This window comes from Merops nubicus, unplaced genomic scaffold, assembly GCF_000691845.1.
Source record: "Merops nubicus isolate BGI_N331 unplaced genomic scaffold, ASM69184v1 scaffold49581, whole genome shotgun sequence".
Classification (NCBI taxonomy): Eukaryota; Metazoa; Chordata; class Aves; order Coraciiformes; family Meropidae; genus Merops; species Merops nubicus.
The window spans coordinates 7,644-25,804 of NW_008588648.1; the positions used below are offsets into that span (position 1 = coordinate 7,644).

At 38.7% G+C, this 18,161-nt stretch overlaps 1 protein-coding gene across 1 annotated transcript in view; it reads right to left on the bottom strand.

Moving 5' to 3' along the window:
- The window catches only part of LOC103781590 (ELAV-like protein 2), a gene marked incomplete at its 5' end in the record, with an annotated part of 19,578 nt that extends 2,993 nt beyond the window's left edge, over window positions 1–16,585 (bottom strand). The window contains 3 exons of the mRNA XM_008949315.1: window positions 1,822–2,047; window positions 4,486–4,639; window positions 16,482–16,585. Of these exons, the coding sequence (XP_008947563.1) occupies window positions 1,822–2,047; window positions 4,486–4,639; window positions 16,482–16,585 (484 nt within the window). The remainder of the gene's footprint in view (window positions 1–1,821; window positions 2,048–4,485; window positions 4,640–16,481) is intronic.
- Between the last annotated feature and the right edge of the window lie 1,576 nt (window positions 16,586–18,161).

Genomic DNA, 18,161 nt, shown 5'->3' on the forward strand with positions numbered 1-18,161 from the left:
ACAACAGCAAAAGCTAAGACCTAAAAAACCAAAAAAAATTATTTTCCTTTAGAGTTATAAAAATATAAACTTGCTAAGGCTCTTTCAGAGGAGAAACAGAAGCCTAAAGGCCTTCCCCCCAAAAATTGTACATATAAAAAAATCTGCTTGTCTGCAACTTCAATTTACTTTGTGACCAGTCAGTTCAACCTTGTTATACCTTCCACATCAATAAAAGTGACAAATATTTTACTCTTCATCCTATTCTCTACAGAATTGGTACCTATGAAGAGCTTTCTTTAGCACTACAGTTTTAAGTGGAGCAAATTACTATTTCTGTTTTGCAAGTCACTTTATACTCATTAGGTCAGAAAAAATCCCAAACTCCTCAATGAAGTTTAAATGGTTATTCATAAAAATATATTTCTCTTTTAAATAAATCACAATCAAATAAAATTTTTAAGGTTCAAAGCCAAATGCTGCATCCTACTGAAATTATTTGACTACAGAGAACCTCTTAAGTCCTATTCAAAGAAAAAAACTCCAAAAGTTTGAGAATTTTCACAAATCATGATAGATCTACCTCAAGTTATCAGTTAAATACAGATGCTATCCCAGTCAGTATCGGAGTAACACTGAACACAGATGAGTATCTGGGAACAACTGCATTCAGAATAACTGAAGGAATCAGCAGGCCAGACTTGCCAAAATATGTTGAATGCTGCAAAACAGACTGTACAACAGCTCCCTCATGATCTTATTTCATGTAGTGCACTTGGGTCCATCCTGAAAGTGCAACTTATTCCTCTATGCTCTTCCTATGAAGCAATGGCAAGCTTACTTTTATTCAATATTCAGCACACTAAGTTAGCCCTTTTATCTTCCAGAAATTGTAAGAAAATACACCAAATGAAAACAATTGGTTATCTCTTCCCTTAGGGCAGAAAGCCTACTCTAGTGCTGACCTTTCACACCTGTGAGACACTTGCAGCACATAGGGCTGAAGAGACAAAGAAAAGCAGAATTCAGATGTTCTCTGCCAGAGTTGCAGTCCATGAACTCTGAATATCTGGCCTAAGAGTGAGGGTAACCAAAGCAGAGCTTTTGAAGTCTGATATATTCCATTGCAATCGAACTGCCAGCTGATTTTATTTCTTGAAAAATAAAATAGGAACTGTCTGAGTATATTACTAACACATTCCAGTCACATAGTCCAGGGGCAGAGGATGGGAAGAAACAATAAAAATCACTAAAAAACCACTAAGGTACTCATGAATGTAGATAATACAGTATTTGTTCATTTTGTTCTCACCATCTGTCCTTTTCAATACACTAAATATCACAGGAAACTGTAATGGGAACATAAATCCACAAAACACAGATGCAGGAAATCTGAATAATTTTTGTTACAGAAGTTTGTAGTAAAAGACCACCAAGCATGGCATGCAAGAGATAAGGTGTGGGTAAGAGGAGGCAAGCTGTGGCACGCCATATGGCTACAATGAAAATTGAAATGCCTAGGTCACTGTTAACTGAACCAACTTGCACATTAACAATAATCTAGGAAATTAAAAGTAAACGAAGTATTTTTTTCCAGTGGCTATGTAGAAGAAAAATACGTCATCTTGGTGCAACTCTAAGTAGGCTTACTAGATACTGGAATGCTACCAGTAGGATGGGACGTGTTTTTGCTGTTACCTCTATTGTAGGAGCACAGCTGAAGTTCCATACCTTCCTGTGTTTCCTTCACACACAAATCAGACAAGCAGGGAAGGGAAAAACAGGCCCGTGGGAAAATGTGTCTTCCAGCACAGCTTATACACAAGTATGTATCTGACTTACCTAAAACGTTGAGCCTGCTGAGCTAAAGGTGATGGATATCTTCTGTTTGGGGAATGGTACAGCTGGGAAAGGATGGCCTGACTGGTTTTTTGGCTTGGATTATTAGCAAACTTTACAGTGATGGGCTCTGTGGCACCTGTAGGTTTCTGGCCATTCAAACTCTTGATTGCTTCTTCTGCTTCAATTCGCTTGTCAAACCGGATAAAACCCACGCCCCTTGATATCCCTGCACAGGATGAAGGAAGGACACAAGAAGCAATTTAGAGACTCTCAAAAATGTTAAATTTTGATTTTCAAAATCAATTGCTATGTTAATATCCAATTGCTGTGTTAATATCCAATTGCTGTGAATACCTGATAACTTGGAGCTTATTATAACTGAGCTATTACTCAGAAGTAGTAACACCTATTGTAAATCTTTTTTAAAATTTAACTGATATTAAGGCATGTTACATAGAAAGCTTGGAAGGTTGAAGGAAAACAGAATTTAAACATAACGAGATAACATGGTAATTCTGAAACAAATTTTGAAGGAGTGAAGGTGAACCAAGAACCACCTGCACTGTAACCTCTGTTCAGTTCACGCTGCTCTGCAGCATTTGAATTTGCAGAAATTCAGCCAATAGCTTAGTCATCCTCTCCCTAGCATCATGAAATGGCTTATGCTCTCCTGCAGCATCCCTTGAAGTTCCCTTTGGAGCAAATACACAGAGGACAAAGAATAGAATCCAGGTTCTAGATTGCTGTAATGAGAATCATGACCTTGTAACAGTCCATGGTTAACTCTAAGTAAAAGACATGCCACCATGCTTTTATAGGTGTTATTTTTTGAAGGAAACCTTTCTTGGGCCATAAATTCTTCCCTGGTATAAAGAAGTTAAAGATAACATGATCAGCAAATGTTTCTGGAATGTCTTAGGAACACAGCACCTCAGATTTATATTGTGGGTTAAACACAGAGGTGGTCAATACTTGAAACAAGATTACAGCTACTGCAGTCAACACTAGTCACACGCTTTATTGTAATACTCCTAAGTTCATTTAGAAGCCCCCTTATATTTTGGTTCAAGAACAAGCAGACAAGTTAGATGCTTGTCTTCACCTAAGAAAGACATTAATGACAAGACGTGTTCCCCTCATGAACAACAATTTAAACAGTCAAAGTGACAATGAGCAGGTGTAAGGAAGATTTAAGGAGGTAAATGTCACAGCTTCACCTCTGCATTTTTCAGCCAATTTGTGATAACAACCTTATTATTTATACCATTTGAGTCTGCCTCTTCCATCTTACTAAGAAGGAAGGAACCAGAACAGTCTATGCCAGAGAACTATTGTATATATAGTAGGATTTGTGAGTACTTAGAGCTACAGCACATTTAAAAGTTTAATTACATTTACCTATTTGGCAGATTTGTCAAATCTCACCATTTCTATGCATGAAAATACAGGACCATACTGTAAACACCTATCCATTGCACAGACTGGAAATCTGCCCTGCAAATCTGCTGCTTCCAAGTCACTATCTGGCCTTCAGCTTTCCCTTCCCTGCCTCTCTGCACTCTCATCAGCTCACACTATTAAAACACTAAGTATTATGTGTCTATATTGAAATTTGTGTTAACCTAAGGGAACTGCAAAAGAGCACGTACAAAGTCATCTACAGATCAGTCAAGTGTCAAACACTGGTATGCACCATCCATCCAAAGTAAGACTATTTGAGAACTTCCACCTCCGACAGCTGAAAGCTGTTCATCACCCACAAGGACATGTGACTTCAAAAAGGTACAATATAAAAAAAATTCCATCTAGGCTGTTATTCAGGGAATAGTTCTGTGAGTAAATTAATTCTTCTATCCTATACCCCCCTAGTTTACTGGAAAGATGAGAATTTGGAGACGCCTGATCCTTTGTATTTTGCTTTGCATGCTCAATATTTGTCAGAAACTTGGCATTTCATTTGATGTCTTATTTTTGTTACGGGCCTATTGGAAGCAGGCGAGACAGCAAATTATAAAGCTCCTCAGGATCAGTCATTTGAGCCAGCAAAACCACAATGCATTAGTGTCCAAGAGTACCACCAACACCCAGTCACTGGTTAAGACACATACTGTAATAATGCAACTAACCCTGCTAGACCTTAGTTCTTTAAGGCACTTGCTAGGCACAGAATTTATCTGCTCCAGAGGAACTCAAAGTTCATGTTCTTCAGTGTACCCAAAGATAATGATGCAATCTTGAAAACAGTCTTAACAGCAATTACCAGTTTGGGTATTTTGTAGTCCTACCCTCAGAGAACCAGCTGTGCATTTCTGCATAAAAATTTTTACAAAAAAAAATGTTTAATAGCATTTCATAAGGCACATAGGGAATATTTTCATGCAGCAGCTTGGAAAGGAAGATTATAGCAGCTGTAAATTTATTACAAGCCATGAAACAGGCTTCAAACCTGCACCTTCAGGGTGGAAATGACTCAAGCTGGCTCAGAACACTCCACAATCTATTTTTGTCCATGCATATTTATGAACAATTCCAGCAGAAAATTACATTTTCTGGCCTACATACACCTTTCATACATTCTGGAGACAAGAATATTGTACTGAAAGGTGAAGTATTTCTTAAACTGCCAGTTCAAAAATCAGAGGAAGTGCAAAGCTCCCTACTTACCAGTGACTTGGTCAATAAGAATACGAGAAGTAATAATGCGTCCGTGTTGGGAAAAGAGCTGTTCCAGTTCTTTCTGGGTCATTGTTTTTGGAAGTCCACTAACATACAAATTTGCATCTCTGATAGAAGCCGAACTTGGTCGTGCATATGAAACCTTAGGAAAAAAGAAAGTTGAAAAAATAGAAATCAAACATTTAAAACACAGTCTAAACAGGACAATGTCATTTGTTCTAACATACTGACATGTTTTTAAGGTTAGCCAGAGGAATCCCCTCGCAGAGGTAAGTTACATGTGTTTTCTGGTGGTGGCTTCACTGAAGGAATGCAACAAACTATACAGGAGAAGCTGACTATATGAACTCATATAATTTGAGTACTTTCAAATGAAAGAAAAGCTAGATACATTCTCCAGAAAGCTCTGGTGGAAAAAAAAGTTTTCTCCACTAGCTTACTACAAGATTAAAAAGACAAATTTAGGAAGATGCAAGAATGTTCTCCTCTTTACTGTCAGTATAAAGCATTAAAACACACAAGGAATAAAGACGCCAGTTTGATATCTAGGTCAAAACCACAGAAAGACAGTTCATAGCACTTACAGGTTTGTAAGTGTTTTTCAAGTGCTGTGCCCTTTGTACTTTTGTTAAGTTTGCTATCAGATGATATACAATCATTCAGGAAGCCAAGATAAACTCTGCTGTATCATTTTTATAGGTCTAAGAATAGGCAGAAGTAAGAATACAACTTGCATTTTGGCTGTTCAGCAGCTTGCTCACTTCTGCAAAACAGAGGTCTTGCACTACAGCCAAATGCCAAGTAACCGTGAACTTCTCAGGTCCTTTCCGGCAGAATTTATCTGCTGCCTCAAAATGTGAGTCAGAAGCATTGATTATCACATAGATTCTTCAACCCTTAGACACGTTCTACGAAGCTAGCATGCTGAGGAGTTCAAGTCTGTGCAAGCAGCTTATCCTTATTACAGAAAAAATCCCAACAGAACAACTGTATTTAGGAAACAAGACAGGACAAGATACTTTATTTGGGGTTTTCACTGGACAAAATGTAAAGGTAGAAAGGAACCTCCAGAAGCAGTCAGATTTATCTCCTTTTCTTCTCTTGCTACAAAACACAGGATCAACCAAGTTAGGGCAGATGGAACCAAACTGTGTGAATTTATCTTTTGCCTAATCCTTTGACATTTCTTTTCAAATGCTGCCTGTCTCATTGCCATACAGATCAGCAGACCCTTAAGACTCCTGTGGAAACAAAGCTAAAACAGCAACTGAGATAAGGCACCCTGGAGACCAAACAAGCAGTACCCTGGACACTACTGTGATCGTTCATGTTCTACCCAGAGGCCTTGTGCAGCCTATCTTCCAAAGCTGGCTGAACAGGGCTGACCTACAAAACCTGTAGCTATCCCAGGATAACACACTACCCAACACAGAGCTCTGTGAGGCACAGTGCAGTGCTCTTTTAATGTCAGAGCCACACAAGAGCTAAAGATCTGTGATGTTTCAAGTCCTTGTCTTTGATCTCCTGCACAGGTAACTGGGAACAAACTAATTTTTTTTTCCTCTTAATTTACTTTTTTTGTGAAGACGTGCATATTTAATCCTAATAGAAAATCTGCCAGTGTCCATCTTGACAGCAGGAATGACAGAATTTCCAAGTTTCCATACAATTTGTTTCAACCCCAGTAAAGCCACACTGAAGAAGTTTATTTTCCACTGGAGCGGAGCCCACTGAACTAAAGGCTTAGTCCCCTTTGTGAATCTTCCTTTCTTTCTGCTATGTGATTCTAGACAAATCTTTCCACCCCAGCCTCCCATGTCAGAGACCTCTTCTATAATCCAGTCACATACACTGCCAATGGGTCTTTTCCAGCAAGTTAAAAGTTTTTTTTCCTCTTTGCAATTTTTTCAGTATATGGTACAAACCGGAAGTACTAGTTTACTTTGTAGACTAGCCAGGAATTGACAGATCAGATTTTCTACTTTGATTTTATTCTTGCCATTTAAGAAAGTGAACACAAGATTAATCCTAGAAAATAACTACTAGAGTCAGATTTGCTACAACATCAGCAATTAGGGCTTAGGTGCCTGTAACCTGCCACAGGATGATTATTTGAACTCTAGTAGTAAGAAATGACTGTGGCCATTATTGCAGCAACATGAGTAATTTAGTCACATACTCTGCAGCACCACTTTAAATTACAGCAAGGATGGAAACTTGTAAAGTACTGGCAGCAAGACACTAGATAATAAATGTTATAAGAATAGCAGTCACATTACTGAACATGACCAAATACTTGATTCCCAAAAACCTTCTACAAGGTAGATGAGAAATTTAGCAGGTCCTCCAGGAAAGGCAAATACATAATTCTGATTTATCAAAACTTGCTAGAGTAGATCCAATACTCAAATCCAAACATCATCACCAATATTAATTTTGGTTTTAAAGAAAACTGTTTCATCTCCCCAAATTCTTTCTACATCATAGAATGGCACAGTAACCAACTCCATTTTATAAGTGAATACAATCAACTGTTACTAACGTAAAGTTTGACATCAATGGAAGCAGCAGGACAAGCACTGCTTGTAGATACACTAAATGAAGAAAGGTGCATAGCTGCATACATCACTGGCACATCTCAATTTTATCTGTCAGTTTTTTAATTCTCTTTGGAATCGAGACATACTGAAAACTGTTATATACAGTCCTATTTAGCATGTCAGACAATTTTTTCCTTTCTGTATGCATTTGGCCAGGACCTTTGGAGAAAAGTCAGAACTCCTAAGAGTGACTATCAGCTGATGAAGGAAGAAGACAAGTGACTTCTGTTTATATTTAACAAGAAAGCTGTGTGACTGCTGTTCAAACAACATTTCACTACTGACAGACTAAAGAATCACCATTGTTTGTGAAGATTAAGGAAGGCTTGTGGACTTTACATTAGCTTTGAACTTGGGTAAATACCCACTATTAAGCTGTTTTCTAAGCATGCACGCTTGCAAGCACTCAGAACAGAGGTTGCAGAATGTAAGCCTCACAAAGTCCTTCCAAACAGGATAAAAGAATTCTGTATGTATAAAAAGAAGGTATCAAAGACCTGACAAACCCCTTAAGCTGTACTTTATAGTGCTACTGTCTTTCTAGTCTCCAAACTATCCAGACTTTGCTCTACAAGTAGTTCTATAGATGCTGACAGATTAAATAGGTTCAAGCAATCTGATGACTAACTGGACTTTCCATTCAGCTGCCCAATGCTAATTATCAAAATCGTTTGATTCAGCACATGAGATAGAATAAAACGGAGGAGGTATGATGTAAGCAGAAGTAAGAATTGTGTTCTTTATCAAGACATAAAAGCAAATATAAACCTTACCTCAATTAAGTGACCTGTACTGCAATAAGTAATACCTAAAACTTCTTCCTCTCCTGGTCAGTGACACTAAACTAGGCTAGAAGCAAGTAACTACTTGACAATGCCTGACTGATCTGCAGCTCAAGTTCAGGAGTGATAAGAATGAAATTAAAATTCTCTTTCCTTACCTACACATCACCCTGATAGACCTCCCTGATGATTACCACAGCTCAGCAGCACAGGCATGGATACCACAGTTCTTAAAAAGCAAGCTGCTACAGCAACTTTATTGGTCTCAAAAACATGTTGATGGCCCTGCTCACTGTATCCAGTGATTGTAAGATCACCTCCAAGCCACATGTCATTCCCATAAAGCATGAAATCAAGCAAAGGCATCTGGGGGCCTATTGGATGAAAAAGGGAGTAAACACCAACATAAAACCGATGTGTACAGATGGCAAATCAGGAATATATAAATGGTGTCCAATCATAAATGGATTAGGTTAAGAACGCTAAAGCCCATTTGGATTTGGTGAGAGATCTGAAGGGCAACAAAAAAGACTTGTATAAGTATGCTGGCAGCAAAAGGAATACTGGGGAAAACAAACCCACTGCAGAACAGGGCAATGACCACTGATCAGGGACATCGAAAAGGACAGGATGTTTAGTATTTTACTGCCTCAGTCTTACTAGAAGAACTAACCTTCAGGGATCCCAGGCCCACAAGATTTTCTACTGTCTGGAACAAGGAATACTTACCATCAGTGGAGGATGACCAGACTGAGGAATATTTAAACTGCACAAGAAGTACAAGGGGCTTGAAGGTTGCACCCACAAGTGCTGAGGGCACTGATGGATGTCACTGCAAGGTAACTCTTGGTTGTCTTTGACAGGTCATGGGGAACAGGATAGATGTGAGGAGTGAGAAGAAGCAAGTATCACCATATTCAAGGGTGGCTAGACACTCTTGCTCTCCAGGCACCTACAGGCCAGTAAATCTTAACTCAATCCTTGTAATCTAACCACGAAAATCTGAGTCACAAATGACAAGAGGGTGACTGAACTAGCGGAGATTTACAAGGTGAAATCCTGTCTGACCAACCCAATAGTCTTCTACAATGACAAGACTTGACACTCTCCAACAACAGCATCACAAAGCACACATTAAAGACACTTGTGTGTACTTAAGTACATACTAGGTAAGTATTAAGTACATATTAGTTAACTGGAACAGTGACAGACTGAAAACTGTCTGAACTGCCAGTCTCAACAGGGTTATGATCAGTGGCATAAAGCCCAGTTGAAGGCTTGTCCTTGGTATTCATCAATACTGGATTCAACATCTCCACCAGTGATGGGGCAGAGTGTTTAAAAACTTCAGAGATGATATAAAACTTGGAGTGGCTGATAGGTCAGAGGGTTGTGCTGCCATCTAGAGGGACCTCAACAGACTGGAGAACTGGGCAAACAGGAACCTCAAACAAGTTCAACACCATAAGCAGAGTCCTGCCTCTGGGGAGATATAATCCCATGTAAGAGTACTTGCTGGGAGCTGACTGGCTGAAAAGCAGCTTGGCACAGAACCTCGGGAGTCCTGGTAGACACTGAGCTATCATGAGCCAGCAGAACATACCCCTGCAAACAGAGGCAGCCAACAGCCACCCAGGCTGCTTTAGTAGAAGCACTACCAGCAGATCAAGGGAGGTGATCCTTCCTCACTGCCCCACACTTGTAGGCAGCTGCCTCCAACTCCAGGCTCCCCAGTACAATAAATTTACAGTTAGACTGAGTCGAGTAAAGGGCCAGAAAAGTTAAGGGACTGCATCATCTCTGATGAAGGGAAAGGATAAGAGAGCACAGATTGCTCAGTTTGGCGAAAAGGCAGCTCAGCAGTATCAAAGCCATAAAAATCTGATGGAGTGAAGAACATGGAGCCAGACTCTTCTCTGTATTATCAAGTGGCAAGACAAGAGACAATGGGCACAAACTGACACACAGAAAAGTTCATTTGGAAATTCCATACAGATTTCATGCCAGAAAAACACACCTTTTCATGTTAAAGGGGGGACAAACATTGGAAGAAGTTTCTCTGATTGTAGAGTCTAACCCTGAAGCTGTTCAAAACTCAAATGGACATGGGCCTGAGCAACCTGATTATGGTGAATGTGCTCTGAGGAGATGGAGAACCTCCCAAAATGGTTTAAATCTCAGCCTCTCTGTGGTTCTGCAAGAACACACAAGTCTTAAGGAAATTCTTGGAAACAGACTTCTACTAAGAGTCTGGAACTAACTCAATTCAAGTGAAAGTAAAGCCAGGACAGAAAATTCCCACTCAGCTTTTTGTATAAAAACACTGACACAGTCTTCCAAAGGAGAGTTCACACTGCTGAACATATGCTGTCATTATAAACTCTGAGCCCCTAAGAGGAGAGGAAATCCACAAAAAAATGTTTGCAAACTTACTGCAACTTTACCTTATGCTACAGAACTGGTATCTGTCAAAATATAAAACAGTATCTGTAAAACTACTCTCACTTTTCCTCTATCAAGAGAGTATGAATTCTTTCACGATAACAGTTCATCCAGTGATGTCTATAGCAAATGACCTAGCTGGTAAATGCTATTTGGAATATGGTTTGACATAACAGTTAAAGCTTATACTGAATGCAACTTAAAGCAAGTAAATGAAGGCAATAACCTCCAGCCAGTAAATATTGTCATTACAAGTTCAACTTCCCCATCATTCTCTTTTAAATTCTTGAAGCATGTTTACAAGGTATTTTTCACACCCAGGAACATAACACCCATTGCAGACTGCCCTACATGGAAAGTACTCAAGTGACTACTCCTGTATCTTAACTGATGCATGCTAGAATCTGGATAGATAGCAGCGAAAACAACATACAATAAAATGAAATCAGTACTTCATTACCAATAACCAAACAATCTCTAGCCATCTTGCCAAGCAAAACCAGAATTTCTGGCCAGGCAAGAAATCTGAAAGAAACAGAACTTCAGAAACAGTGTAATTGATGTCTGACTTTTTTTTTGCAAAACCTTATAGCGATCTGCGTCTATTAAAAGTCAGCATCACCAGAAAAAAACAAGGACATCACAAAAATGTGATTTAACTAATTCCCATGCAAAAGAAGCTTGTCTGGAGTATGGGATATATAGTTCGTATTCATCTGCAATGTCAAAGTCCAGCTATTTCATTTGTAACATGGATTTAAAGCAGAGACTCTCCACATTCACCACCCTACCTGAATCCTGTCAGTTTGCTCATTCAGTAATTACTTGCCAATAGTTCCAGATTCACTGTCTTCAAACAATATGCATACACATGGAATCAATAGCTGTGTTAAGGTATTACTTCAACAGGTGAATATTTAACAGATAAATATTAAGGTTATGCAATGTCAAAACCATTGAACATGATGCAAGTCAAGAAGCAGCCAGAAAGCCTACAGTTCTAAATATTTAATGATGACACAATGTACAACACTGAGCACAGATACTCTGGAGACACCGACTTAAACAGTTTTACTGGAATTTTCCACTGCATTTAGGAGGAAAGACTTGTTTCTAGAATTACAAACACTGCCCCACCAAATCCAAGTATTTTCATTGCTTCAGTATTTCATTTCTGAACATCAAGATAAACTGATTACGTTTTCACCTGAAAGCTGTTAGCAGGTTAAACAATGAAGTTGCCAAAAACCACATATTTGGTCCCTACAAATGTAGGGACTTCAGTTTCTTACTATCTGCTACTACTTTTAGAAACATCAAGACCGTATTTCCATATTTTTTTTCATCTTACAGCTTATTAGTAATATAGATGTTAATGTTTGCTGTAGATGCCTCTACTTAATGAAGTATAACCCAACTAGTGGCTAACACCACCACAAATTTCAGACACTTCCAACCAAACACTTATACCATTCTCTACTTTAAAAGACAAGAGTACACAGGATAATATCCAGCACTTCACAGGAAAAAAATGTCAACAAGAAAAAAAGAACGAAATAGAAGACCCCAGTTCACTTCCATTATTCCTTCCTTTCAGGAAAAACTACTACTGCATAGATGAAAGCCAATATTTAATTAACATCAAAAAACCTAAAAGCCACTCGCTTAGAGGTCAATTTGTCTCAAGACTTCCATAACTTCAGAAACAGATGCAGCCACACTTCACAACAATGAAAGCAATTCCTACAGAGAAAAGTATCTGGACTTTGAACAACCCCGGTAGGTCTCTATACCTGGCACTTGCAGCATTTTGGACCCACACAGAAAGCCTGCTATAAAGAACTTTGCACAGCCTGGGGAGGGCAGTGGACAGGAAGGTGCACCATTAACCTCAGTAGTAACAAGCAGGTTTTTGGATGGTTTTGTTGGCTTTTTTCACTTGCTTAGAGCTTGGGTTTTGAACAATGCTTACAGTCTTCCTTCAGTCCCATACAGTACTGTTGGCCCCTCCTAAGGTCTCCGTTTGGTTCAGAAATCCCCTGTGCAGGCTCAGAAGAATCCTACTGCTCTACTGAGGTTTCTGGTTGCAACCTGCTCAGCAGCCTTAGGGTGAGCTGCACTGGATCCTCTACTCCAAGGAAAGCAGTGATGGACTCCTGCATCAGCTGTGACACAGAACTTGGGGTGCAAACAGAAAATACAAGCTATATAGTTGCTGAAGGTGAGATCAGAACATTTTGTAGTTCAGTCTGACATGCTGTGTGTTATCTTCCTCATGGCAATTAAGCAGTAATGAACAACCTTGTGGCTGTAAGGTGGTTTACAGGACATGACAGCAATAAGCACTCAGAAGTGAATCCTCCTCTCAGTATTACCCAGCAACACACAAAAAACCCACAAGCAGCCCGCTTAAGCTGGTTAAGCAACATTCAAAGTCTGAGAGGATTTGAATTTCAGTGAAGAACAAACTTTACTTTTACCTAGGGTTAAAGAGGCACGTGTCAGGTGGGGAGGAGGTTTAAAATGGAAATGCTGTCAAAGCTTTAACTGCAACATGGCTAAAAGATTGTGTGATTACCATTTATATAACTCCTATAGAAATTTAAGAAAGAAAAACACCTTTATCTTTGTTCCAAGAAAATTGTTCTGCTTCAGATCTGCTAGAGCACTTCAATTTTACCTTGAGAATACTGTCCAGAGGTATTTAATTACCCTGTCAAGACCACTAAATGGTCTGGCACCTTGCTTCCTCTCTCAATCTTTGCTGATTGATAGCATCAGTAAAAATCACTTGCCTTAATTAAACCTTCAAATAGGATCCCCCTATTATTGCCTCTCACTAGATCAATGTTCTTTAGTGCTGAAAGTAAAAAAGTCAAGAAGGTAAGGAGGATTTCTCTCACCTTCACAGCTCACTGGCATCTAGTATTTTAACAGACTTTTTACACAACTTGTATTCCATTGCTCCCCTGGGACAGTAACGAAGAGGTTACACTACCAAAATTTTCCCCTACAACTTATTGACAGTGAAAACAGTAACAATTTTCCATTAAGTACATGGCATTTTCAAGAGTACTATCAGAGGTAGAAGTTCCTAAGAGTGAAGATCTTGAGCAGTTAACTCCTAAAAAACCCCAAATGTTACTGTAACTCTAATCAATGGTTCAAGGCATCAAGTGAAATTGTCTTATTATTAATAAGTTAAAACAATTAAAGTTAAGTTTTAAGTGTCCGTAGAGGACACTAAGAATGTTGTGCCACATCCCTCAAGTCTTCCCTTGCTGTACTCTGCTTCCTTGTAAATCTGATAGTTCAGTATTCACTCTTCTGAAGTCATAACTAGCTCTTCCCATTGCACAGCTTTCTACAGCTAACTAGGTGATAACAACAAAGTAGGACATATGTGCTTGAGCCAAAGAATTTGTCGAACTCCATTACAACAGGAAGCTGGCAGAATGTTACATTAAGCTTGATTTTTTCTATAATATATGCAAAGCAATGAAGGAACGGGAAGAAAACCTACAGATTTAAAACTTCAGATAAAGTATTTCTTAAATCACTATTCCCCTGACAGATAACTATCCATGCGAACACCCTCATAGTCCCAAGAACTTAAGAGGAGAAAGCATTACTAAATCTGCCTTTTAAGAAGCACCAGGCTAGATAAAATACAGCTAGATAATCAATGGTATGTTACGAAAACCAACAGCTCCTAGGCCTCTAGACTGGACAAACTATTTCTTTCCCCTCTCCATCACTAAAAAAAGTAGAACTAAGGGTTGGATTGTAAGTTTGCCAAACAGTTGTTTGGTTGTATTTTGTTTTAAATTGTATTATCAGCTCTGGATATACAGGGACACTAATCTATAAATTCTGAATAGTCTTTGCATAGATCCCAGCACTGAGGTCTCACAGACGACCCCCTGCACCCCAGACACTGCCCCCAGATGCAGCAAAGGCCTCTGAAATCAACTTTACCTCTGCTTACTATTGCCTCCACACTGACCTGAGGAATAGGTAAATTGCAAAAATGCTTCACAGTAGGCTAGGCATTTCTCTTGGTTCAAAGATAAAGGCAGACACTTTGTAAAGCCTCCTTTCAAGTCACTACTACACAATGTTGGTTCTTTAAAGAGAAGTAACTGTCCAATTTACAAATGCCTTAGTCTTAAATCATATTAGGGATTCTCCCAGCTTCTGCCCCTTCTGAAGTATGGAAGGAGGTAAAACCAGTCTATTCAAACTCCATCTTGGGAAAAAGCAGTTATGACAACTTGGACAAAAGCTGGGTTTCAGGCCAAGAAGGAAGAAGAGTAAAGGAGAAGGAAGTAAAGCAGTTTTTCCCCCGGAAGTCGTGCACACTAACACTGAAAGACGCTGAAGTTAAACAGGGTCGAATGTGGGTAGATAGAGTCAGAATTCTACACTTAACATGAACAAGCAACATTTACAGGTATTTTTTTCTTAACTTTATATTGGTGAAGAGGTCATCAGCTTGTGACAACTCAAATATTTCAGATTTTTCTTAGCTACTGACATCTAAGGCACAAATCCCTGAAAATTTACAGAAGTCTCACTGCAAGGGTCACTGTCTGGTATTGCTTTTAACTTACAATTCTACTTTCACATTCTGGGAAGACAAGGAGAGAAAAGCACCAGTGTCATCATCCACATCTGTCTACTCCAACTTCACTGTAGGACTTCTTTTACAATTAATTTTTGGTTGCAGAAATACAGTGTCTATTTGGACTAATAACCTAGCAAGGTGAAAACGGGTTAAGAATTCATAGGCTGGCAGTATAAAGTCAGTCACTAGAAACCCTGAGGGGATTATTTTGGTCTGGGAGACCTAGCTCGGTTCTCTATAACATTGTCCTTTTTTGCCTGGCTATGTAGTCACCTGAACTTCCTACTTACAACCTTGGACAGATGCATTTTGAAAAATGAGTTCGTCCAATCTAAAACATTAAATGCAAAGACCCAGTGTACCTGCAATACTACTGGAATGCAAACCCATTTCCTTTCTCACCACCACCCTAAAGACAGCTTCCAAGAACCTGGAGCACAAAATTGCTTTCCTCAATTCTCCCCCAAAGCATAAAATGGGAGAGGCTGCCTGTGGGCAAGAATTCTGACAGAAGCACACAGTGAGCTCTCCATAGCAGAGCTTCTACCCATGTGTTGCTACTGTGAACCATGATTCATCAGTTGTTAAAAAGCAGTATTTAAGTTTCAAATAGCGTAAACCACTTTATTAAATCTTATGAATCCAAAACAAGTAGGGCATTCTAACTATAATTACTGCCATCTTACTTGTGTCAATCATCTTTAAGTGGCTCTGCACTGTGTTTAAAGTTCAATCTTTTTAGGAGGTGAGCTTTGTCATATGGCTCAGTCATGATCCTAGTTAGAGGCCAGTCACAATTCAAGTGATCAGCTGGCAAACCCTGCTGTCTAATGAGGAAGAATGGGCTGGTTTGAACATGGATTGCCTTCAGGCACTAACACCTGTTAAACATGTTCAAAAGCCTGCATTCCCTGATAAAATTTATTTTATCTTCCTTTGCAAGATTTCAGACCCCAAACAATAGCTCAAATTCCTCACTCTTCTGTTAAGAGATTAAGACAATAGATGATGTAACTGTTAAGATTTCTGCTACTAGAAATTAATGAAACTGAATTTAGCTTACAGGAGGAGGAGTTACAACACAAAAAGACCCCAAGGAATCCTACATATCAGAGGTCAAGAAGCTAGAGCCCTAGGAGCCCAGTAATTGATACATAAACAAGACAGTTACTTCAGCACCTCATTTTAAGGATTTGTAAAGGAAGAAGAAACTAGTAACATAAAAAAGGGAGTATTACTAGCTGTATGAAATATTGCATTTCCCCAACTAAAACAGTTTCTCAGTTAAAACAACTGAAGCTCATATCTAAAATGTTATCAAGTGCATTAAAAAAAAAATGGAAATTTTCTATACTTAAATCTAAACAAACTACAAGAGGACTAACCATCTGCTACATGGTGAAGTCCTAATGTATTCTACTGGCATTAGTAGAATGCCTGAGTTACACTTGGAAAGGGAAAACAAGTCATGCACATGATCAGCAAGAAGTCAAATCATTACAGTTTCTTTAAATCATAATTAATGCTACATACCTTTATGGTCTTAGTTTGAAGTCTCAATCCATTCAGAGTGTTGATAGCTTTTTCAGCATCCTTGGGGTCAACATAGTTCACAAAGCCATAACCCAAGCTCTGTCCTGGTTAATAATAAGAAGAGTGATCATTAGCACTGCAGTGCTATGCAAAAGACAACTAATGGCATTTGAAACCTATACAGACACACCGAACAAAACCTGCTTATATTAAGGAACAGTATCTAACTGAGACATCTAAGTTTCAAAGGCTTACAGCAACTAATTTTTCCAATAAGGTTAGTGTTTAACTAGCTTCCTCTGTTCCCATGGACTGCCCTGAAGTTCAATGCAGAAATGGCTACAGTCCATTTAATGAAAGGCTTATTTGCTATGCAAAATAGAATCGGGAGCTTATGATCTATTAAGAGACCAGAGGTAGTGCAAAAGCTTCCAGATTAAGGCAACATCAGAAACACTGCTGACCTTTCAACTTTTTAACTGAACATAGAAATTACACTGGCAAAATTCTGGACCAGTGCTTGAAAATGAGTGTTTCAAATATGTTTCAATATGAGACTTTGAGACAGATCTGAAGCCCAAGATTTCTAGAGATGTTATTCGCACACTAGGTCTGTCAGCAACAAGGAGTTTAAAGGCTCATTTTGTTCTTACATTCAAAACAAGTGGTACAAGCAAATGGTCATGAGTTAGATGTCATCCAAAGATGCAGCATTTTAAGATTCTTTTAGCCTCGGTAATTCAAATGATAGAGGGACTTGAAGAATTTTTAATTAGCTCTTAATCACTGAACCACAGAGCCCATTTCTAACAGCGTATTCCATCTAAGCACTTGTTATTAGACACTTGAGGCTTTAGCATAGCCACTTCCTGGCAACTTCAAAACTTAAGGTATACCATCCTCAACTAGCATAACCCTTTAAAAATACTTTTGACGCATAAAAACGCATTGCTAGAAAAATTTAAGCAAAAGGATACCACTTAGTAAGAAAATTAGCACAGACCTTTTCAGAAACACTTCTATCCCAGAAACTGAAACAACAATGTCCAAAAACCAGTCAAGAAGTCAAAGGGAAGCATCCAATATGTATAATTCACAAAAATCTAGTTTGAAAGATTAGCTTGGAGACAAGAAAAGAAGCATAAAGCATATTACATAAAGCAGAAGTGGCAAATTCATTTATTGCCAGCAAAGATGTAAAAGAACCTATGCTGTATTGTGTTCTTGTGAGCTATCTATATAGCACATTAAATAGTAAATGAAGCAAAAAAAAAAGTTTACAAATTTCCTATCAGTTAAATAAGACAAGAGAGGATTTACTAATGAGCCTACCATTGCTGGCATTTATAATTTTGTAAAAACTAGTGTACCACTGCACCAAAAGTTAAAAGGCACTGCCACAACCTCACTTCCCTCAAAACCTCACTTCCACATTATTCCCAAACTCTTACTCAAAACAGCAGACAAACACAAATTGGCTTAATAAACAGCTTAATATATGCAAAGCTATTAACAAAATACATCCAAAATGCAAGTGGACCAAGTCCTGAACAACCTGTTCTAGCAACCTTGCTCTGAGCAGGAGGCTAAACTACAGAGTCTCCCAAAGTGCCTCTAACCTCAGAAATTCTGTGTTTCTGTAAAACCTGGAAATCTTAGAACCATAGAATCCTTTAGGTT